This window comes from Panthera tigris, chromosome C1 (genome assembly GCF_018350195.1).
Source record: "Panthera tigris isolate Pti1 chromosome C1, P.tigris_Pti1_mat1.1, whole genome shotgun sequence".
Classification (NCBI taxonomy): Eukaryota; Metazoa; Chordata; class Mammalia; order Carnivora; family Felidae; genus Panthera; species Panthera tigris.
Window position 1 is genome coordinate 55126637 of NC_056667.1, and position 25347 is coordinate 55151983.

The following is a 25347-nucleotide window of genomic DNA, read 5'->3' on the forward strand; positions in this document are numbered from 1 at the left end:
AGCCCTCTGCTTTTCATCACTATGACATGTCCTTGTCCTCTCGTGGCATTCATAGTAGTTTTCCTGCTGCTGAGAGGAAAGAGGCAGCACCGGAAAACATGCACTGAGGGTTAAAAACCTGGGCTGAACTAGGGTAGTTGGTGCCACCTGCATGCTATGGAGACCGGTCACCCCTACCCACGTTTCCCTGTCAGCCTTAGAGAGATTCTTTGACTGCCTGCGAGATTATCCTGCTCTGGTAGTGATAGGTTTAAAATATAGATATTCTATAATTTTTGTATTATTTTGATTCATAAATGTATTTATTGCTTGGTAGTGTGAGGCTGGTTCCTCTTTTCCTCCCTGGAGTTCTGTGTCTCAGCAAGCATGCCACTCTGGATTCTAACACATCATAGTGGCTGGCAAGTTATAATCTTGGCTGGGAGAAATTCGGGAGATGTTGAATAGACACACAATGGTAATAGGACATTAAGTGCAGCCTATAGGGATGAAATGATTGTGAGTTTTAAACTCTTCCTTCCCCACAAATCCTATCAAGTCAGCCTCCCAGGACGGAAAAAAGTTGATGGTATTAAAGAAACCAAGCAGTGCTTGCCTCAGCAACACAAATACTATAATTGGAATAGTGCACAGAAGATGAACATGACCCCTAATCAAGGATGACATACAAATTTGTGAAGCATTTCTATTTGTTAAATCTAAGAATATAGGATACTTGTCTTTTCATCTGTATTCAAATTCCAAGGTTATTTCCCTCCAAAGTAGTAGATCTATATTAAGTTAGGTTCCACAATGCAATAAAATTAATGTAGGAATCTACAAGTAATACCAAACAGATAATAGAGATAAAGCCTAAACCATGGCCACAGCTATCAAAACAGGAACAAAAGATAAAATAAGAAAACTGGGGCACTTGGGTGGCTCAGTAGGTTAAGCATCCGATTTCACCTCAAGTCATGATTTCTCAGTTTGTAAGTTCGATCCCCACATCGGGCTCTCTGCTGTCAGCGAGGAGTCTGCTTTGGATCCTCTGTCAGCCCCCCCACCCCCACCCCACCACCCCTCTCCTGCTTGTGCACTCTTTCTCCCTCAAAAATAAATAAACATTTTAAATAAGAAAGGAATAGTTAAATAAATGCTTCACCTTCTTTGGTTGAAGGGTAACAGAGAAAAAGTTGTTAAAAACGGCAAACTGAGGACATCAGAAAGGCAACCTGCTGTTGACAACAATGAAGATACCAGCAAAAAGTCCTGATGTGCATGGAAAGATAATTCAGTTATACATATGCTATAGTTCTGTCTTAGGCAGATATCCAAATGCATCTCCCAGTGAGACTGCAGATATTCAGTAGCTGTGCACATGAAATAGTAATAGAAACCAAGGTGAGTGAGCTGAGGGAAAAGGCAAGCACCAAGAGGGTCAAGAGTTGACCCTCCCTGTGGTGGGGTTAGAGGAGTATGGAGAGCAATCCAAGTGGAGGGTTGGAGGAGAAAAGATGTCACTAAGCAGGTGTAAGAAAAAGATGTAGGTAGGCTCTCTCACCCAGAAGACAGAGTCCAGGTAGCCAAGGGAAGTTAAGAATTATAAGTAATCAAGAGGGACAGAGGCTACAAAGAGGATTCAGGACTTCACCTTGGAAAGGATGCCATTTTAGAAGAGTAGTTTCAGGGTGCCTGGGTGGATCAGTCAGTTGAGCCTCCAACTCTTGATTTTGGCTTAGGTTATGATCTACTGGTAGTAAGATTGAGCCCCAGGATGGGCTCTGCGCTAGGCATGGAGACTGCTTGGAATTCTTTCTCCCTCTCTCTCTACCCCTCTCCCACTTGCACTCTCTTTCTCTCTCTCTCTTTAAAAAAGAAAAAAGAAAAAAAAAAGAAGAGTAGTTTCATGGGAAAACTAAAGGCATAAGAAAAGGCTTAAAGAACAAGTGGAAATGGTAACTTGGATGTAGCTGCCAGAGATGTAGAAAATACAACTGAGAAGCTTAAGAAAAGGACATAAAAGGAATTGGTAGTTCAGGGTTCAAAAAATGTAAACTTAGTGAAGTCTAGTGAAAACACTTTCATGTTATGAATAGATCCAGCTATAGATAATGGTGTGTAAGTGTCTCAGGTGGCTCAATGTTTATCTCTGCAGATTTTCCTCATGAGTTCTAAACCAACTGAGAGAAACCAAAAAGCCAGCAGGTGAAAATAGAAATATAATAATAGTTATGTTTAAATATTTTAAAATATATATTTAAATATTTAAATAACTTTAAATGTTTAAAATATTTTATAATATTTATTACAAATGAAGCTTGTTAATGGAGAGCATGGTTTTGGTATGTAGCAATAGTAAACTTTCTAACATTGGTCTTCCCAGACTTACTGCTCTTGCCCTCAATCACAGCTGGTATTAGACAGCTGCACATCCCCACTTGGAGACCAACTCCTCTAAATCTTACAGCTTATCAGAGAAGACCAATAAAGGTCATTTCTGTGGTCTTATGACTCCCAAGGGAAAACAAGAGAGAGGAAGGGACTGAGATGCATGTGGCCAGTTCTTCATGAGTAGAATCATGCTCACCTTCAAGAGGGATGAGTGAGCAAGGGAGGGACGAGATAGAACCAGGGAGGTTTAAGGACAGTCTCTCCTCACAGAAACAAGAAAAGAAAGGAATAAACATTTCTCAGTACTCCCCCCACCACTACCCCCAACCCTTACCCCCTAAAAATATAGTGGAGTAGAAATTTTTAACTGATTAAGTAATCTGTCTGCCCAACACGGAGCTCCAACTCATGACCCCCAGATTAAGAGTGGCATGCTCTACCGCCTGCACCAGCTAGGAGCCCCGGAAAGTTTTAACAGATATAAAAAAGAGGCTCAAACTTGCTGACAAAAGCCAGTGAAGATTAATAAAATTTAGAATTTTAGCCTTAACAAATAATATTTGAAATTTCACCTTAGTGAAATTTAACTTTCTTATTAAATTGGCTGATTAGAGACTGTCACACATTCAATTATAAAAACTTAGATAAACATAATTTGAAGTGATGATTCAATAGCTCTATCTCTTGGGGCACCTGAGTGGCTCAGTTTGGTTAAGCGTCCAACTCTTGATTTTGGCTCAGGTCATGATTCCAGGGTTGTGGGGTTAAGTCCCACATTGGACTCCATGCTGAGCGTAGAGCCTGCTTAAGATTCTCTCTCTCCCCTCCTCTGCCCTCTCCCCTGCTTGCACTTGCTCTCTTTCTCTCATATAAAAATTGAAAAAAACAAAAAACAAAAAAACCTCTATCTCTCCAAATTCGGTTCTACCCTCTATCTTCTCCATCCCTTTTAGCAGCAAATGACCTCCTTTATAGTTAAGTGATGGGCCACCAGATCCAGTCAGTTCTGTTTTCAAAATCCACAGGAAGTCTTTCTGATCTGGTCTGCTCTACTTCAAGTTACTGCTTGCAAATTCATGCTCCAGAGTATGAACTTGCTGAACTTTCTGGAAAATGACACACCATTTCATTTATTTGTTTTGGAACATGCTGGGGTTTTTTCTGCCTGGAAGTCTGGTCTTTCCCTACCCCATCCAGATCTTAATCCTATCTTGACCCTTCATGCCATTCTTACCCCTTACTCTAGATCTGGTAGAAATGTCTGACTCAAAGCCCCATTACTGATCTCCTATGCAATGCTCCCTCCTAGAGGGTGTTCATTTATTTCAAGCTCTGTCCAGAGTCGACTTGTGCAGAAGGCACAGTAGGCACAGTGCCCAGGGCTCATGATACTTTCAGGAGTCCATGTAAATGTTTAATTTCATTTAATATCAGAAGAAAAAAAATAAACCTTAGGTCAAAGAAAATGTTTTAATATGTAACGTTAATATATTTGCTTTTATATTGACAGTTGTAAACCATAATCTACATGAACATATATATGTATCTCTATAAAGATACACATATCCACACATATATATGCTTTTTTTTTTTTTTTCTTGATGGAAGAATGGGTCCATGAAGGCAAAAGGGCTTAATATCCATGAGAGTCACAGTGTGGCCCTGGGTAGCCTTGAATCTATTTTTAAAAATTTTTCAAAATGAAATCAATTTTAATTGATTTTTAAGTAAATGTATTCTGAAAGCAGGCTAAAAAAGTAGCATCAAAAAATTGAGGAGTAACTAATTCAAACCAACATAACCAGTTATCATAATCTTTTTTTTTTTTTTTAAGTTTAGAGACAGAAGAAGAGCAACAATATCTTTCGTCAAGTTATATTAACATCTCCACTGATTCATTGCAAGGTGGCAGGAAATATTTGGTTTGGGTCCAAGCTGCAAATGCATTGGGCACAGAGAAGTCAAAACAACTGCAAATTAATCTGGATGATATAGGTAAAGAATGAGAAGTAGTATGTCTTTATGAATAAATAGCTAATTTGTGTTGACCTAGTCAAATGAAGTCGAGATGTGAAAGGTGTTCCCCTGAAGTTCCTGCAGATCATGATATGGAAAACAAGAATTACTCATAATGAACCAACCCAACACAACACAAAGATAAGTACTGCTACCATTTTGTTGTATATCCTTCCAGTCTCATTTCTACATTGGTGCATGTGGTTTTACACATATTTATTGAAAACTTCTTATATTCAAGCATTGTTTTAAGAGCTAGGGAGAATAAGATAAGCAAGGTATCCACTGCCTTAAGTATCTTACAATCTATCAGGGAAGATGGAAACAAACAAGGATTATAATAAACTGTGATGAGTCTTATGTTGTGAGTACAACATACTAAAGAATTCTGCTGTATACACTATTTGGAAGTTATAGGTTTTTAAGTTTAAAAAAAAAACATAAAAAATGGTGAATTATGTAAACATCTCTATATTTACCAGCCAGATTTTACAAATGTTAGCATTTTTTGCTTCAGATATTTTAGGCCTTGCTTTTTAAAACTTATAAAATAAACATTCTCTTGATTTAATCTACGATATTATTTTTAATGTATGTCTTTAGTCCCTTATTGTTAGAGATTTAGGTTGTTTTCAAATTTTCACCATTATAAACTTTACTGCCATGAACAACCTTTTGGATAAATATTTTCAAAGTAGTTTTTTGCATTTCCTTAAGATAAAGTCCAAAAAGTAATTGCCCCTGAGCTTTTTACAGCTACATCCCAGTCCTGAAGTAAAAATTTAGCCAAAGAGCACCAAGTGAATCACCCTCTATTTGGACATCCTAATGCCAGTTATTTCTGTTTTTATTAAGGATGCTTTCAGTAAGCTAACATTTATGGAGCACTTTTTTTCAGTGCTAACTACTTTTACATAAATTACCTTATTTAACCCTCATAACAACCCTATTTTGTAGAAGAGATTATGGTTTCTATTTGAGGGAACCAACGCTAGGCGGCATCAAAATTTGAGACTATGGAGCTAGGGAGCTCTAATTCCAATATCCTCAACTTCTATCTTCAGTCTTCATTTAAATGCACATTGTTATGTGTCAGACAACTTTCCTGCTGATTAATGATCTGGGGGATGTGACATCTTCTCTTGGGGTACAACATGGATATTCTTTGGGGATCACTGGGGTCTTTTACTGGAACTAATATATCAACTTCTCAACTCCTGTCTCAACTAAACTTAATTATCCCAACTAACAGGATTGGTCTAAAAGTCTGTCCTTAATGCTCTGAATATTGGATTTGAAAACAAACACTGCTGATGATGGTGATGTATTCCACTGTATTACATATTCGTGGAGTTATAGTTCTCTTGACCACGATGTACACATTTTTGTAAATTTATAGTTTGAGGTAGGCTGCTATAATATGCTCCCCCCCTTTTTTTTGTAATATGCTCTTTTCTTAAAACAGGTTCCCCTCAGTGGATTAATGATGTTTAAAGGCTATCATGTATTGTATCATTTTGGCAATATCATTTCTTAGAACTAAATTATTATCAGTAGTATTACAGTTATTATTATCACTGTGAGCTGATGATCTTATTATCTTCACATTCATTTATTAAATGCCTACAATGTTCCAGACAATTAACATGCAAATCACACTTAATTCTGGAAACAATCATACATGGTACAACTGTGCCCATTTTACAGATGAAGAAAGAGATAAAACAATTTTCTCAAGTTTACATAACTAGTAAGGAGGAGAGCCAGATTTCATCTCGCTGACTTGCAGTAGTTAATCACCGCCTCACCTCCCATAAAGGGAAAATCGCATCTGGCAGCCACCTCCAAATCGAATTCCCACACTGTGAACCAGGGAGCCTCTTGTTTGGGATTGTTATTCTGCCCCCTTTAAAAAAAAAAAATCTCAAAACAGACTCTTAAAAATCAGGTAGAAAATACAGGTTGACTGTGTAGGAGGCTCCACCCAACAAAGCCACCAGATAATTAATGGATGAGCTATACTCACTTGTGACACTTTAAGAATAAGGCACTGCAAGTTAGATAAATGAAACTTTCTATGAAACTGAGGACAGAGGGCTCTCCTGAGAACAATTTTCACATAACAGCTATGGGGTTGGGCTTTAATTAAGTTAGGGAGGCTGTGCTGAAAGGCAGAGTTAATAGTGCAGTAACACTGTGCCAAAGTGACATGTGAGAGGGATACTTCAGCTTCTCCTGTAGAGAAATAAATGCCAGTACAGAAAATGCAGTGCCTTCTGGCTGCCATTTTTTAAAATTTATTTATTTATTTTTAGAGAATGTGTATGAGCAGGGGAGGGGCAGAGGGGGGGTGGAGAGAGAATCCCAAGCAGGTTCTGCACTGTCAGCACAGAGACCGACACAGGGCTTGATCCCCGAAATCAAGAGTCGGACACTTAACCAACTGAGCCACCCAGGCACTCCCTGGCTGCCATTTTAACATTAATTCTCACATAGGTAAATTTTTTACCTTTTTGAAAATAAAATAACCATTCTGAAAATTAATTCTTGTATAGGTAAATATATGTTGTTGGAAAGATACTAAACAACTACAAATCTGGTTATTTCAATATAAGTTGAAACTAAACACATGGCATGTAGATGGATTTGACAGTTTTTAAAAATGTAAGATCTGATGGGAATGTTTGAAACCTAAGCAATGAGAGCAAACATTCAACTTTGAGTGGTGTACCAAAGTACATATTCAAGTACTTATTATATAACAGGTTTATTTGAAAAAATATGAGATCATTCAAACCTAAAGGTTTAGCCCTCTATCGCATTGACCTGCTCTGTGCTAATGATGGGGTTTTGGAGTGTGGAGATTTGCAGCTGATGGCCAAGAAAAGATTCTTGAAGACGTCTTTGGTGCAAAAAGTTGATCTTTATTAAAGCATGGGGATGAGACCTGTGGGCACAAAGAGCTGCACTGGGGTGGTAAAGAGTGACTGCTTATATACTGTGGAGTTGGGGGAGATAAAGTCACGAGGAAGTTTCTAAAAGGGATTTCCAAGTGCTAAGGACTCAGATGACTGGAGGCCTAGCTACTGTCAAGCTAGGGTTATTTTTCCCTCTACCATAGCATTATCATTAAAATGGTAGGGAGTTCCTGGAGATTAGGCTATTGATAAGATTGCCTTTTTGTAATTTACTAAGATATTTGTAAACTGATGGAGACTACCAATTTAACCACTTGTTTGCTGTCCTTTCCTTTGTTCTTAGGCAGCCAACAGTGCCTGAGGAATATCATACATATCCTACCTTGGGGGGAGGGGGAGGGTTGTTGTTAGCTTGTGCTTTGCCCTCAGCTTGCTCCCGCATCACTAAGACTATCTTAAATCTGACTTGCTGTTCTATTTACATTTCTCATAGGACTAAAGACTTTTTCTTCCTCCCCAGAGTATTTCTGCAGAAGGGTCTCCGAATGCTTGTGCTACTAAACTAATGACAGGCCAGACTCAGAGATGGGAGATAAGAGTGGGCGGGTAATTTAGCCTGAGAGTGCTTTAAATGGTCCCAAGTGGTCTCAGAGCCCTGGGAATCATTTCCCTGACTACAGAACCTGTGAATACTGATACTTATTACAAGAAGCTTACACTAGCGAAAGGAAATCAACTGTGAAATTCAGATGATAAAATCTTTAATTAGACTCATTTTGCTACTACTTCTTTCCTATGCTAGCTTTAGCCCAAGGATTATAAGACTGTCCTACTAAACATCAAATATTTAATTTTTATATTTCTCTATAAATCATACATCTGGGTATATAATTTTAGATAATAAGTCATTAATAATAAAACAGTGATATTCCCAAAGAATACTTTATACGCCTAGGATAAATGAAAAGGAAACTAATCATAGAGAGTATTAAGCTACAGTAATGGTCCTTAAAAACACACATACAAGGCTATTCAGTTCTTTGTTAAATAATTCGTCTAACAAAGTCATAGGTTTTCATTGTTCTGTTGTGCATATAGGAGAAATGAGAAGTACCAATGATTTTATTCTGTTCAGACACAGCAAGCATATAAGAATTAATACAGTTTAGAAATACAGAGATTCCAGTTACACCACTACTCTTAGTACAACAAAACAACTAGTAAGATAATCCATCAGAATGTCAGTTTCCTTTTGGAAGTTATTATCACAGAACATGACAATAATTGGTAAAGTCTTAGAGTCTTGTGAGACTTGCTTTGTTCAAATCATAGTTTCAAGTATGGATTTATTTTAATAGAGAACAAAATAAATTAGCAATAGATTTAATTAAGATAATAAAAATATTATTGTGAAAGGTATCGATTTAATGTCTTATCAAATCAGATTCCCCTGATCTAAATTTAGAATGCAAAACTTCATTTTCCCCTAAATACATGCAGGAAGAAAGAGATACCTTCTTTATCTCTTTTTTACTCTTTTTGTTAATAAGGCCAGGCTTTGGAATTTCACTAGTTTAGGATTATAAGGGAATAGGGGGTGGAGGAAAGGTGGACTACAAAAGTCCCATTTAAAAGAAATGGAAAACAGGTTAAATAGAATTTCACTTAACAGCAGCAGTTTTCTCTTACATAATAGGTTAAAAAAGAAAAATATCATTACTTATTAATTAGATCATGACATTGTTTTTTTAGTACTTTGAGTTTTAACATGTCTATATATGGATATAAAGATTATGATTTCTCCCTAGGCAAGTTTTAAACTGCTGGGTTTTTATTTATTATTATTTTTTCTAGTGATACCTTCTGCATCCATCATTTCCAGGGCTGAGGACATAAATACGACAGTACCCAAGACCGTGATTCACTGGAATAGTCAAACAACAATAGAAAAGGTTTCCTGTGAAATGAGATATAAGTCTAAAACAAACCAAACTTGGAAGGTAAGCTAACTTTCACTGTACTTTAGCATGTAAGTAAATGAAAGAAAAGCTAACCCACAATGGACTTATGATGATCTACTTTACATGTTTTTATCTGTTTGATATTCAAACCACTATAGTTTGTTGGGTTTTTTAAAAGTAATCCCTATGCCCAATATGGGCTTGAACTCATGGCCCCAAGATTAACAGTCATGTGTTCTACCCACTGACACCCCTCAAACCACTCTAGTTTTAATATTTGTTACCATATGGTTTCAGAATGGAGAGATGTTTCCTGAAAATGTCCTCTTACCTTTTATAAGTTGCTAAATAGACAAATGTCCAACTAAGAGAGATGCATCTGTTTGGCTCCTTGTAATTCAGTGCCTCCTAGAGTAAAATTTACATCAGTGATGATGAATATAAAATGTAAGGTTTCCATGCTGAAATTTAATAAGCATCTAGGGTGGAAAAACAACTGTGGAAAAAGAAAAACTTCAGATTTATGGGTGTCTCCTTTTAAATGAAAAAATGCAACTCTAAATGGAAGATTTGTTACTACAATAGGCCTCAGTCTTATGTGAGCCTAAGGTAAAAAGTGAATATCTAAACAAACTAACCATCCTTAAATACCAATGGTAAGTTACCAACTGACTTAGGAGAGGCATAGGTACAAGGTTTGTTAATGAAATCACATGACATGATAGCACCTGTGAACATTATAATAAAAACTCAGTAATTTGAACAATGAGAGAACACTAGTATGACTGAGGGAAAAGTTCCAATTTTGGTGTATTTGAAAAGAAATGCCATTTCATATTTTCAAGTACAACAAACTTCGTTTAGTCAAAATAATTAAGGCATAGAGTCTCTGGCTTTGCATAATTAAGAGTTATGTACCATGCATGAATTTATCTGCTGTCAGGGAGTAAATGATATGTATTTGGTGATTAGCATGACTCCAAAGCCTCCTATTGTTTCATTATCCTGAATATCAGCTTTGCTGTAGAGCAATGTGTTTAAAGAGTGTCAAGAAGATGAGGGTAAAACTATACTGATTTTATGACATACTTTAAAGACTGTTCTCTAAAATAAATTCATGACACCAACTTGTTTATTTACCCCTGTTCATTTAAGTCAGAAATGTGATCTGAACTTTACAATTGTTTAGATTACACTTACATGTGAATCTGTGCATCATTTGGTCAATTACCAAGTGAAGATCCTGCTGGACTTGTTGACTAAATAACTGTGACATTTGTGTACATAGCAACCCTATGCTTAAAGCCTGGGACAAGCAGGATACAAACAAAACACAACTCCACAGTCAATCCTTTTGCAAATGTGGAATTTAGGTAAATTTGAAAACCCAAATGAAATCCTTAGATTAGTCTTAGATTTTGAGTCAATAGGATTTTATTCCAATAGGACGCCTGGTGCCCTTTGTTTAGTGTCCTGGTCATAGGATGATACTGATAATACAAAACTCCTTTATTTGGCATAATTAGGAGAGATTATAGGCTAGAAGAAGGTTTAGAAAATAGAAAGTAATTCTACCATTAATATCTCTGAATAGATTTTCAGAAACCAAGTGTTTTCTGGTTGAAATTCTTGTTCTCTGCTCCCCCTGCTGGTGCTACTCTACCATTGTGAGACTTGGTAACTCAGAAGCAGGCGGAAATGAAGGAGCTGAAAGAATATTTGTTATCTTATATAACCTTCATAACCATCCTTTGGGTTAGGTAAATATCTGCTCCGTTATAGAAATAAGGATGTAGAACTCGAAAGACGTCAAGCCAGGTTTTTCAAACTTAAACTGCTAGGACTCTTTTAGACTCTGTATCACTTTGGGCACCCAAAAAATATTTGAAAAATGAAAGAACAGCTTTCTATCCAAAGCCTGTATCCTATCCCTTCTATCATGCTCCCTCTGAATATAACCACTCACACAGAAAAAGGTGAATTACCATTTCTATCCAGATGACCCAAGTCCAGTCAGAAAAAGCCAGAATAAGGCTTTTATTCTCAACTTTTGCTATATCATCAATTTATCTGGATCATGCATAAAGTGTGTCTTTGCCTCTTTGTAGGGTGATAGGAAGTCAGAGGCAAGAAGAGGAGGAGATACAAAGGAATACAGATTTGATCTTCCACCTCACCTCTGCCTCCAGGAGATATTACTTGAAGGAGGTTCTTTATTTCTTTAAAAAACTTTTTTAAATGTTTTTATTTATTTTTGAGACAGAGAGAGACAGAACATGAGCAGGGGAGGGGCAGAGAGAGAGGGAGACACAGAATCCAAAGCAGGCTCCAGGGTCTGAGCTGTCAGCACAGAGCCCAATGCGGGGCTCAAACTCATGGACTGTGAGATCATGACCTGAGCTGAAGTCGGACACTCAACCAACTGAGCCACCCAGGTGCCCCAGGAGGTTCTTTATTTCAAAGTGACAGGTAGCTATGCAGGAAAGCCATGTGACTAAGAGCACAGGCTCTAGAATTCAAAGCCTGGTTCTGCCACTCTCCAGTTACGCAACCTTGGGCAAGTTCCTTATCTTCTCTGTGCCTCATTATTCCCATACCTAAAGTAGGAATAAGACAAGCCCCTACCTCATATGGTTGTGGGGATGATCAGTGTAAGAAGCTAGCCTAGATCCTGGAATAGAGTTCAAGTTCAGTAAATGCTGGCTGTTGCTACTTTTCATCTTAACTTCCAGGAAAACCATGCAACAAGTTTGGTAGAGCAAAAGAAGACCCCCTGAAAAATCAAAATTAGAGAACTGAGGTTGCTTTTCATCCCCTTTTAGCTAAGTTATTTAGACTATGAAGTATCAAAGGGAACTAGCCAATCCTTCAGGTGATCCTACAAGGCTAACACCATGTGGAGAATATTTATCTATTTATTGGTTATCTTCATGGACTATCTCTTTGGCACCTCAAACTTGTGTTATAAATTGAGCTCACAACCTTCGTCAGCAATCCTTGCCCACTTCTGTGTACTCTACCTCAGGAGCATTACCATGTTGTATATCTATTTACCTGTTTACACCTCTATTTCCCTGTCCTTTAACTACAAGCCCCTGGAAGGCAGGATGTTCCATAATAATTTCTTGTACCTCCATTGATTTTTACAATGTGTAATTCATGTAGATAACATTTTGAAACATTAGCTATTAATATTGTTTGCCTTTAGTAGGTGCCCAACAATAGTGACAGTAAGGCAGGGAGGTCTTTGCTATAAGTTCAAGTAAATGGATTAATAGTGACTCATTTCTCTAATTAAGCTAGACTAGGGTATTGTTATTTTTTTTAACATAACCTCAAGATTTTACTGTCTTCATAATAAGACAAAATGTGAAACAAATGACGGGATTACTTGTCCCTTTCTCTTATTATCCCCTCCTCGTTCAAAATGCTTGCATCTCTTGATAGCCAGAACTGTCTTAGATCTGCTGTTGGGATCAACACATTCAAGTCTCAGCACAACCTTCTTTGTAGTTTTTAGCCTTTTCCCCCAAAATCGGCTCTATCTGCCCACCATAGCATAGCCACTTTACTTCCTGTCATAACACTGCTTCCCCTGGGCATCAGAGAATTCTTGCCCTTCTTGTACTGTGCCACTTTGTGGGGTTGGTGCTTGCTAAGCTTACAAAAAATTCAGTGAGTGTCAGAAACATTCACCATGTTTTTAAGAGCACTATCAGCATGGAAAGTGGCAAACTTTTATTCAAGGGCCAGACAGTAAACATTTCGGGCTTTGCAGGCCATAAGGTCTCTGACCCAACTATTCAGCTTTGCATTTGTAGTGTGAAAGCAGCCATACACAATATACAAATGAATGGACATGATAAAACTTTAATTTTGGACACTGAAATTTGAATTTCATGTAATTTCCATGCATAACAAAATATTCTTTGGATTTTCTTATAACCATTTAAAAATGTAAAAACCATTCTTAGCTCATGGAGCCCATAAAACCAAGCATTCATTCTTTTCCAGGGAAGGCTAATAGAACAGTAGACAGATAGCAAAGGGTCAAACCCTTGACCTTGAATTTCAAAAGTGTAAATGTGGGGCACCTGGATGGCTCAGTGGGTTGAGTGTGGGACTCTTTTGATTTCAGCTCAGGTCATGATCTCACAGTTGTGAGTTCGAGCCCTGTATCGAACTCTGCACTGACAGTGTGTAGCCTGCCTGGGATTCTCTCTTCCTCTCTCTCTGCCCCTCCCTTGTTCACATGCACTCGTGTGTGCCAGCGTATGCACTAAACAAACAAACAAACAATTTCTTAAAAAAAAAGTGTAAATGCCGCTATAAGGCAGAAGACTTAGAAGAACATGTGATTAGTCAGAACTAAGTTTCTCAATCATCACCCCACTCCCTCTCCCACCAAACACTAGGTAAAGATTTACTGGGCAGCAAAACAAGGAAGTTGGAGGGAGGAGGGAGTTAGGAAGAGGAACCAAAAGAGTTTAGACAGTAGTCGGTCACCAAAAAGGGCCCCTTCACCCACGGCCTTGTCCCAGGTAGGGAGTTGGAGGGAGTGGGTATTAGAGAACTGAATAGGTTGGAGACTCTCCTTCCCTCCACCCAATAATGCTCCCAGAAATTTAATGTAACCCTAAGAGGTACCTTACATTGATAGAGGTCAAGTTTGCATGCTCCCCACTTTCAGAATTGAGGCCCTAAATAGAAATGAACTGCTATAAGAAATAAAGTCCTATTTCTTGCACTTGAGATCAAACCCTCTACATAGGCACTCAATTAGGTCTACCTCTCTTAGTGTTTGTTTTAGCCTATGAAAATATCTTGAGGCATCATCTTGTGCTTACAAGACTCGAAGCAGTCACCTGGCTTGCCTCTGCCTCATGGCAGAAACAAGTCTCTTAACAGTTCTGTAAAATTCTTCCATTTCAGAATTCTGGCTGTGTTTTAGTGTATGTCTCTACTTTACAGGGACTTATCTATAAATGTAATGGCAAGAGACATACTAGAGAATAACAACTCCCTTCCAAGAGAAACAAATAGAAGCAGAGTGCATTTGAAAGTGAAACTTTTGCTACAAGTAAAATCTTTCCTGGATCCCAGGAGACCCCCAAATGTTCCGCCAATCATATTCACACAGCAGTAAATTCCAAGGGCCAAGAGTAGAGACACAGCTTATAGAAACTCTGAATGATACTTTATATGAAGCATGACAGATCCCAAGCAGATATTTTCATGAATTTTACATTTTCAGTACATTAAAGGTTTTAAAGATTTATGTTAAGATTGGGTTTTCATAGAAGAATCTCTCAGGAAGGTTGGTAGCTTGCTGGCTTTCTCTCTTTCTTTCTCTCTTTCTTTCTTTCTTTTTTAAACCTTGACATTTTCAACTTCCTCTTTCATGAGTGTTTGGTAACTCTTTCCTCCTAGTTATTGCCTAAATGCATTTCTAGACACATTTTATGGTTACCTTTCAATCATGCTTCACTTTTTCCAGTCAATCCACTTATCAGAACATACTGAAGGTATGTAAATGCCTTGGTTTCTCTCTCCCAGCTGAACCAGGTTGTTAGGGGGGTCATTTTTCATTATGTTTTATAGCAGGTCATAGTGCCCCAGAAAATGATTTGTAAGTTTAGACCTCATGTCTTTGATTATTTATGGTCATGTTTTATATAAAGTGCCCTATTCTTCTTTGTTTTCCCAGGGCCTAGAAGCGTGCCTGGAACATAAGAGGTGTTCCATACATGTCTGCCTAAATGGAATAATTATTTGTTTTAAAAGCACACTGTATTGTTTCATTGTTGTTATTCATTCATTTTAGGTTAAAGAATTTGACACCAATTTTACATATGAGCAACAGTCAGAATTCTACTTGGAACCAAACACTAAGTATATATTTCAAGTGAGATGCCAAGAAACAGGTAAAAGGTACTGGCAGTCCTGGAGTTCACCCTTTTTTCATAAAACAACTGAAACAGGTGAGTGTGTTTATATATTTAATCTCTTAGGCTTTTCTTTTGACCTCTGTCTCTTTTAAATATATTTATACTTTTTCTTCTTGACTTGTATCAAATTGACAAAACTATTGTATGGCAGGTGGTGACATTGAAATTGTCATTTTGCTTTGATTTTGTTAAGGCTGACTGTAATTTAGGTAATGGTTCTCAAACATTCTTGGACATAAAAGCCAATTAAAACCACCTAGTATGCATGTTCACTGTCCCTGCTCCCAGAGGCTCTGTGTTCACAGGTCTAAGGTACTAGGGGTGGGGGGGTGCTCAAGAGTCAGCATTTCTTATAAGCAGCCTGGGACATCCTGAGGCATATAATGATCTAAGATCATTTTTTGAAACACATTATTAATAACTATGTTAAACTCAAACAACAACAACAACAAAAACAAACTTCTTACGCTGTTGGTGGGAATGCAAACTGGTGCAACCACTTTGGAAAACGGTATGGAAGTTCCTCAAAAAGTTAAAAATAGAACTACCCTATGGCCCAGGAATTGCACTACTAGGTATTTATCCAAGGATACAGGTGTGCTGTTTTGAAGGGACACATGCACCCCCATGTTTATAGCAGCACTATCAACAATAGCCCAAGTATGGAAAGAGCCCAAATGTCCATTGAGGGATAAATGGATAAAGAAGATGTGTTATATATATACAATGGAGTATTACTCAGTGATCAAAAAGAATAAAGTCTTCCATGTGCAACAACATGGATGGGTCTAGAGGGTATTATGCTAAGCTAAATCAGCCAATCAGAGAAAGACAAATATCATATGACTTTACCCATATGAGGAATTTAAGATACAAAACAGATAAACATAAGGGAAGGGAAGCAAAAATAATATAAAAACAAGGAGGGAGACAAAACATAGGAGACTCTTAAATACAGAAAACAAACTGAGGGTTGCTGGAGGGGTTGTGGAGGGGGGATGGGCTAAATGGGTAAGGGCATTAGGGAGGACACTTGTTGGGATGAGCACTGGGTATTATACATAGGGGATGAATCACTGGAATCTACTCCTGAAATTGTTATAGCACTATATGCTAACTAACTTGGATGTAAATTAAAAAATAAACAAGTAAATTAAAAAAAAAGATCTGGTGTATACACACCCCACATACATATACACACAGTGAGATATTACTCAGCCATCAAAAAGAACGAAATCTTGCCATTTGCAACAAAATGAATGGAGCTAGAGTGTATTATGCTAAGTGAAATAAGTCAGAGAAAGACAAATACTATATGATTTCAGTCATATGTGGAATTTAAGAAACAAAACAGATGAACGTACGGGAAGGGGAAAAAATAGAGAGACAAGGAAAAAAACTATAAGAGACTCTTAACAATAGAGGACAAACCAAGGGTGGACAGAGGGAGGTGGGTGGGGGATAGGCTAAACGGGTGATCGATATTAAGGAGGACAATTGTTATAAGGAGCATTAGGTATTATATGTAAGTGATGAGTCACTAAATTCTACTCTTGAAACAAATGTTACACTATATTTTAACTAACTAGAATTTAAATAAAAATTTGAAAAGAAAACATGGATTAAAGACCTAAATTAAGACAGGAAACCATTAAAGTCCTAAAAGAAAACTTTGGCAGAAAGCTCTTGGACATCAGCTTTCACTATATTTTTTTGGATCTGCCTATTCAGGAAAAATAGAATATTAGCTATAAAAAAGCACAAAATCTTACCATTTACTACAACATGAATGTACTTAGGGAGTATTAAGTAAGTCAGAGAAAAAGAAATACCATATGATTTTACCTATATGTGGAACCTAATAAATCAACAACAAAAAAAGAGACATACTCATAAACACAAAAAGCAAATCGGTGGTTGCCAGAGGGGCCGGTGAAATATGTAAAGGAAATTAAGAGATACAAACTTCCAATTAAAAAGGCAACTGCACTTGGGGCACCTGAATGGCTCAGTTGGTTACGGGTCCAACTTGGGCTCAGGTCGTGATCTCACGGTTCGTGGGTTCCAGCCCCAGGTCTTGCTCTGTGCTGACAGCTCGGAGCCTGGAGCCTGCTTTAGATTCTGTCACCCTCTGTGTGCCCCTCCCTGGCTTGCACTCTGTCTCTTGCTCTGTCTCCAAAATAAATAAACATTTAGAAAAAAAAAAAAGGTAACTACACTTAAAAAAAAAAAAAAAAAGAGTTACATTAAACTCTTTAGGCCACTCTGATGAAAGAGAGACACAAATCAAATCATATCAATAAATATTGATTACCTACTGTATGCAAAGCAATCATAAAGTTAAAATACTTAAACATGGGATTATTTAATTCTCAGCATGATCTAGCTGACCTATTGTTTATCTTTAGATATATTCCTGCTCTTAATATTATTAGTTTAATTTTCTATCCATTACATGTCATTCAATAAAATCTTGGCCAAATAGGCTTCAATAGTAAGCAAAGTGAATCTATTACAATTATCTTAATACTCCATAATGACCACCATTAACCTCAAGATGTCTCCCTATTGTAGGTAGCTTATACCCAGACTGAATTTTTTCTTTTCAGAGCACTTAATTATAATCACAGGATTGTTAATACCATCTTTATTATAATAGAGGAGTTGGAACTGAGTTTTATGTTTTCAAAGCACTTTGGCAGACATTATAAATGTTGATTGCTGCCAAATAAGCAGAGGGAGAGAAATGGCAGACTAGCTAAACAGTTCTTTTGGCGCCCCCTAATGCCCAAATCTTAGAAATGCATTACCAAGGGAATAATTTGCAATGCAAGGGGATAATTTGAGTATCCGTTCTTTTTAAAAAGTTGGTTATTAATTTAATATTTTCTTTCTTACGTTTATATTGTTAAAAGTTCTTAGTACTGTAGGTGGCACATCTTATAATAGTCAGAATTTAGTTGATAGCTCAATTTTTTTAATGAAATTTAGAAATGTCTAGCAAGATTATTCAAACTGATAACTAACATTTACTTACCATTTGCAAAGTACTACTATGTATAAGCTTGTTTGATCTTTACATCAGCCATATTTAGTAGTCTATTGGCACCATTTTACAAATGAGAAAACTGAGGCATGACTTGCTAAATAGCACATTGCTAGTGGCTGGTAGCACCTAAACTAGAACAGAAGTTCATCGATTTCTTCCTTTAACCAGTTATATCAAAGTGGAGGAGCAGCTTACTAAAGTATTCTACAAGTATAGGACCACAAATGTTCTCCTTTAAAGGCAAGGGTCTTAAACATCAGATGGAAGAAAATAGAAACCACAGCAACCCTACAATAAGTATAAATGTAAAGTCTTGGTTTCCTAAGTGGGCAGTGGGGGGGGGGGGGCACTTAAAAGGCAAAACTGCTTTTTAGAATTAAATATCCTTGAAAACTTGCATCTATCCAATTTAATATGTTAGCAGAGGAACCATAAATTTTTCTTCTAGTACAAATTTCTTCCAAGACACATTAAATGACAAACAGTGAATATGAGTTAGGAAAGTGCTAATATTAAATGTTTTGGAAAATTTATCTTTTTTTTTTGTTTGTAAAAGCAATGCAAATTTATTGCAATATACAACCTAGGAATAACTGCTGTTTATATTTTAATGAATTTAACACCAGTTTTTTCTTATGCACATATGTTTTATTACTGAAGTATAATTAACATACAATGATATATTAGTTTTAGGAGTGCAGCATTGATTCAATAATTCTGTACAGGATTCAGTGTTCACCACAATAAGTATAGTTACCATCTGTCATCACACAATGTTATTACAATATTATATACTATATTCCTATGCTATACTTTTCATCTCCATGACTTATTTTATAACTGGAAGTTTGTACCTCTTAATTCCTTTATCTCTTTCATCCACCCACCTCCCCTCTGGCAATCACCAGTTCTTTGTATTTAAGAGGCTTTGTTTGTTTATTTGTTTTCTTTTTTATATTCTATAAGTGAAAGCATATGATATCTGTCCTTCTATGTCATTTTTCTTAATAATTGGTGTTGTGGTATATTGTTTCATATCGTGATTTTCTTAGTTTACCTTGTTGAGTTAAAAGAAACTATTTAATGGCCACACAGTATATGGATGCACTATAATACATTTAATCATTTCCCTATTGCAACAATCTCTAGGTTATTTATTTTTTCCATTGTCAATAAACTTCTTAGAATAGCTTTTTATATAAACTCTCCTTATGTATTTACATTTTATTGGATCTAAGCTTAAGTACATTTTAAGATGCATGATGCAAGTTGCCAAATTGCTTTTCAATAAATCTTTAATATTAATTGTTTTTTAAAAAGATATCTAAGAAAGGACATTCACTTAGTGACTCATGAAATATTCAATTAGCCTCTACCGTGCACCAGGCACTTGCTATGTACTAGTAGAATCTCAGTAAAGAAAGGAGACAAAGATCTCTGAATTTTAGAAAAGACAGTCAATAAAAACAATGATAAAAATATAAATTACATAGCACTATAAATATCTTATCTGCTTGTAAGAATCAAACCTCACAACTGAAGTTTGAATTGCTTCACAATCGAAAATATTAAAAGATACAGTTTCTATAATACTTTAGTTAACCAACTTGTTTGATAATGAGGCTTTTTGGCCAGCCAATTTTTCCCAGTAATTAAAGGTTTACTTATTTATGAAGAAAGACAGCCCAGCCAATAATGATCCCTCCATGCAGAAATTTGCTGTTTTACTCTCTAAATTCCTCATGTGTATATCACTGAATTGATTTATCTCAAAGCAATGTGTTTTCAAAATTATGCCTAGATAGTACTGCAGATCATGCAGTGGATATGGCTTATCCTTCAGACCCCAGCATCCTCCTGTATCACTTTTCTTGGTCTTTAAAAACCTAGTCCAAAAAACCCCAAACATACCCATTTAATGTAAGAGTTAAATTATTTATTAAACTTATTCTCTTTTCCTTCCTTAGAGTATTTGGACTTTAATAGAAAAAAAGTCTTATACTAAAAAAAAAAAAAAAAAAATCAACGTCAGAATATAATATTAGACTTTACCAAACACACAGGAGAAGTTTCTCTAGATTAGAAACTCATATTTTTCTACCTGGTATACATAATGTATACAAATAATATGAAATACTAATATATAATATAAATTATATATAATATGGTATAATTTATATTATATATTATAAAATATGTTATACATAATACATAAGTTATATATAAAATATATAAATATAAATAATATAAATAAATAATAGCTAACATTTATTGGATGTGTTGGGTATGTAGTAAGCATTTTACATATGAATTGTCCTTTACTTATCACTAAAGCCCTATAAAATTATTATTCCAATCGTACAGAAGAAGGAAATGGGGCCCAGGGAGATTAAGCAGTTTTGTTAAATGTTATAAAGCTGGGAACAGTAAAGCCAGGGCAGAACACATACTGTAAGTTTCTAGCACTGTAACTCTACCGGTCTCCTTCCTAAGACACCTAAGAGGGCCTTGTGTCAGCCTCCCCTCAGCCACCTAACCAAACCCTCCTCTACACATTAGCTAATAATAAAAGGATGCCAGCAAAAGTTCACTTTTAATGTAATGTTTGTTATGAAAATGCAAATACATGAGAAAGGAGGGACCCATGGATGCTATCAGCTAATTGTATATTGGCCTGAATACAAGATGTGGAAGCAGGTTTGGGTTATGGTAATGAAAATGTAACTATAAGACTCCAGGAACCAAGAGAATAAAGAATAGGATGGGGCAGTCTGAGATGAAGACAAAGTATAGGTGAAAAGGTGTCTCTGTTAAAGACAGGACCACTACAGGGCAGTTCATAATGTGTTTTTCCAGCTGGTCCTGCCTGGTCCAGTAAATTGTCTGGAAAACAGTGCTTCTTGAGTGGAGTCTGTGGACCATCTGCATTAGAAATGCTTGGGTACTAGTTTAAAATGCAAATTGCTGAGCCTCTAGCCAACTGAAACTTCTGCAGTAAAGTGTAAGAACCACTGCTCTAGAGGTTAGACACACCCTTTAAGAGGGAGAAGTGTCATGAAAAATGGCATAGGGTGTGGGCAGGAAATGTGGACAGGAAGGGGGAGACCAAATTGCCCAAGCCATTGCCTTAGTAATAGGGGTTTGAGGGGGTCAGAAAAGGGTGGGTACATGAGAATTTCAGGACATTATCTACAGTACTATCTGGACATCTCTGCTTCTTCTTCCTGACCACTGCTTCGCTTCATGAGTTGCTTAGCACCCTAGCCCCACCTTGGCAGCCTAGGATCCCCAGAAGCACAGGATGTAGAATCGTTGTGCCTCTGCCTAGCCCCTGCCCTGCCTCTGGATATGAGGCTTCAGCTGAGGCTCTGAGAACCACTGAGGGCTGCTGAAGTTGAAGCTTCTAGACCACCAACCTGCAAAGTCACTGTAAAAATTCCTGGGGTTTTTAAGCAGTACAGAAAGAGCCCCAAAGGAGAAAAGATAATTTGTGAGTGTAGAAAACCAACACCAAAAATGTGAAAGTCAGTTCCCTAAATTCCATACTACTGATATACAAAAAGGTGAAAAGATGACTGCTAAGCCAGAGTGTTGTTCCACTCTGCTGCAAACCTCTCTTTGCAATGAAGGAAAGGCATAGGCTCTATAATCCCTTTAATGACAAGTCAGAGGCCTGAGGGAAGGGCAGTCACATTTCATAATGATTAATTAACTTGCTTGAATTGCTACCTGAAGTAGGAAGGTTTCCCAGAGAAATCATATTCTTTTTTTTTGACAATTCTCCAGAGGAAGGCAAGTATGAGCAAGATATTAAATCACATTGTGTTTTGTTCTCACAAAACAGCATTGGTTGTTCCATTACCAATGACTCCTTAAAAATTCTCGTTAACTTTTCAGAATTTTTAGGGACCACAAGAGAAAAAAAGAAAACAAATGTTACATCAGTGGAACTAAATATAAGTGATATTAAATAGAACACAGATTAGAAGCCTACTACACAGAATTGTACTTTTCAAAAATTCCATTATTTGTATTAGGGGTTTCTGATTCATTCATACTGAGATGGATTATAAATGTGTACATTCATGGTTACTAAACGGGTTTAAACAGTGTTCCCTGAAATACTAATCAGTTTAGACTCTTAATATGGATTTATTTAATCTTCTTCATGTCCTATCCCTAATAAAGAACCAGAGTTCTGTAGAATAAAAAAAATGTATAAGAGCTTTATAATCTCTGAGGTTCACAATATCCACTAATAAAGAATACAGATTATGCTTTTCTATGAGAAAGTAATAACCTCCAGTATTAGTTTCCTATTGCTCTTTAAACAAGTTATTACAAACTTTAGCCAAATACTATGTGGCTTAAAACAATACACATTTATTATTTTTTAATTCTGGAGGTGAGAAATCCAAAATCAGTATCACTGGGGCTAATGTCAAGATATCAGCAAGGCTATATTCTTTCTGGAGGCTCTAGGAGAGAATTAGTTTCATTGCCTTTTCCAGACTTTAGAGGCCACCTACGTTTGTTGGCTTGTGGCCCCACCTTTCATCTTCAAAGCCAGAAGCATAGCATCTTCCAATCTCTTTCTCTTTGACTCTGACCCTACTGCCTTTTTGTAAGGACTCATGTGATTTCATTGTACCCATCGCTATAATCTAGGATAATTTCCCCATCTCAAATCCCTTTTGCTATATAAATTAATCTATTCAAAGTTTCCAGGGATTGGGACATGTACACTTTTGGGGGGTAGGGAGGTCACTATTTGTCTTACCACATTTCCTCACCTAGCTACCCCACCACCTATTATTGCAATTTTTACTAGTCATTGTGATTTGGTGCCAGCAAAAGCAATCAAATAAATCCTCTCAAGCAGAAATATTAGAAAGATAGCTAGAAATCAGTAGGCAAACAGTCACAAGTAGGATACAAAGGAGAGCAGAAGCCAGAACCACAGCCAAAATTGTAGTCTGGAAGACTCTGGTGAGGACCCCATAGCTGGCACTGTGGTCACTAACACTGCCTGTCTTTTGCCCTGCCTGGACTCCCCGTGGTGCTACTGTTACCAGACCTTGCATATAGCTGCTGCTATAAATAATTTCCTGGAACTGAGTAGTGTGCCAGTGGAGAGAGGAAATCATCTGTTCAGGTAGGTTTAGGTTATCTGCTTATAGCTACTTGCTGGCAATGGGGAGAGGGAATCTTTGTTCCATTGAGGCTTCCACAGTGGGAAGCCTTTCCTGCTTCTTACCTGTTCTAGGATGCCCACAAGGAAATATGTCCTGGTGCTGAGCAAATAAAAAGTAGTAAATGTCTACTAGACTATTTAGACTCAGGAATAGGCACATGCTATGCTTGGGAGCAAAGTGGTACTTTTGAAAAATCTTAAACTACTGAGTAAGACTCAGAAGCTGCCCATTCCTGCACATAAGGTTTTGTTACACTTTGACATCAGATCCACGGCTCTGTGTATTCTATGTGACTTAGGAAAATTCCCTGAGTTGGCTGCTGCTTTTCACTTTTTCCTCTTCTTCATCTTTTTCTTTAACCATATGATCACCATACATATATTTCTCACTTTCTCCTCCCTCTACATACCAAGTACTTAGAGTTTAGGAATATAAGCATGAAGATAATCCTGTGGATACGTCTAGGCACACCTTCCTATTCTTACTACACAAGGATGACATTGTAACTCATAAAATGATTCATCATTTGACTTGTTTTTCCAGATGTGGTAATGAGTTTGTTCTGACATATCACTTTCCCTGCCCTGGGCTTCTGGTGCCTATTCAATAGGTCTGGCCATCATCTTCTGCTTTGACGACTGACTGGGAATAGTGTCAAATCTTTACTTTTAGCCCAATAATGTTGAATTCCAACCCTAGAACTAAACTGGCCTGGGAAGACAGCACATAAACACCATGGAACAGCTAAGATTGTTAGAAGAAGGAGATTAGAAAGAACACAAAAGGAGATGTTTATGTTAAGAAAAACCATTTGAAAAACATACCCTTGGTCTCTTTTAATAGGTCTCCTCTTGTATCTAGAGCCTACTGAAAAAAAAAAAAAGTCTATAAACGTCCCTGTGTCAGCTCTGGTCAAAACCTTTAAGATGTAGGCGTTGGGTAGTGTGGCTTTGACACAATGATTGGCAAAGGCAAAAGTAAATAAAGAAGACTTATAAATGTCCATACTTATTAATTGATTACTATTAATCTATTAGTAATTCCACTAATAGAAATCTAGACTTAGTAAATAAGCAGAGATATGGAAAAAAGATTTATGTATAATGATATTTATCCAAAAACTAATTATAATAGTAAGAATTTTGAAACAATCTCAAAGCCCAATAATAGCAATAGCTAATGCTTATTAAGGTTTTAATTAGTGTAAAGCATAGTACCAAGTACTTGATATGAACTATCCCATTAGACCTCAGGGGTGAAGTACTATGTTATTATCCAGTTTTACAAATGAAGAAATTGGTCAGAGAGGGGTTCAGCAACTTACCCAGAGCCATGCAACTCCTGGAGCCAGGATTTGAATTTTGTCTGAATCCGAAGACAGTGTTTGAAACCACCAAGCTATACAGTTTCTCAATAGGGGGACGATTGAATACCGTACAAACATGATGAAATATTAAATTGCTATGACAGTTTTGAACAATTTTTAATAAAAAGAGGAAATGTTCATGACACAATATTGAAAGAAAAGAAAAAACAAGACACGATATTTAGATCATAAAGAGAATGATATCCACTAGGGTACAGATATACACAAAAGACTGTTAACAAATACATTAAAAAAGTGATTGCTTCTAGTTTGTGAACAAGTATAAAATTGCACTTTCTTCTCCATACTCTTTTATACTTTTCAAGCACCCTACAATTAGCGTGCCTTGCTTGTATAATCAAAGAAAATAGCTGGCTTTCACATGGAAGTTACCATAGGATGGAAGATTCTAGGGTCAGTGCTAAGTGGGTCAGGCCAACCACAGCCCATTGTGGTATGGGATGGAGTCCTACAAGGCCAGGCAGTTCTCATACACTGTGGCCAGCCCCTGGAGGAGCAGT

General features: G+C 36.9%; 1 protein-coding gene and 1 non-coding gene across 2 annotated transcripts in view; both read left to right on the forward strand.

Moving 5' to 3' along the window:
• The window catches only part of IL23R (interleukin 23 receptor), a 57176-nt gene that overhangs the window by 20394 nt on the left and 11435 nt on the right, over window positions 1-25347 (forward strand). The window contains exons 5-7 of the mRNA XM_007089823.3: window positions 4208-4368; window positions 9162-9307; window positions 15093-15249. Of these exons, the coding sequence (XP_007089885.1) occupies window positions 4208-4368; window positions 9162-9307; window positions 15093-15249 (464 nt within the window). The remainder of the gene's footprint in view (window positions 1-4207; window positions 4369-9161; window positions 9308-15092; window positions 15250-25347) is intronic.
• Window positions 588-694, forward strand: LOC122241695. Its single transcript, XR_006221929.1, has one exon. It is a non-coding gene; the product is annotated as a U6 spliceosomal RNA (small nuclear RNA).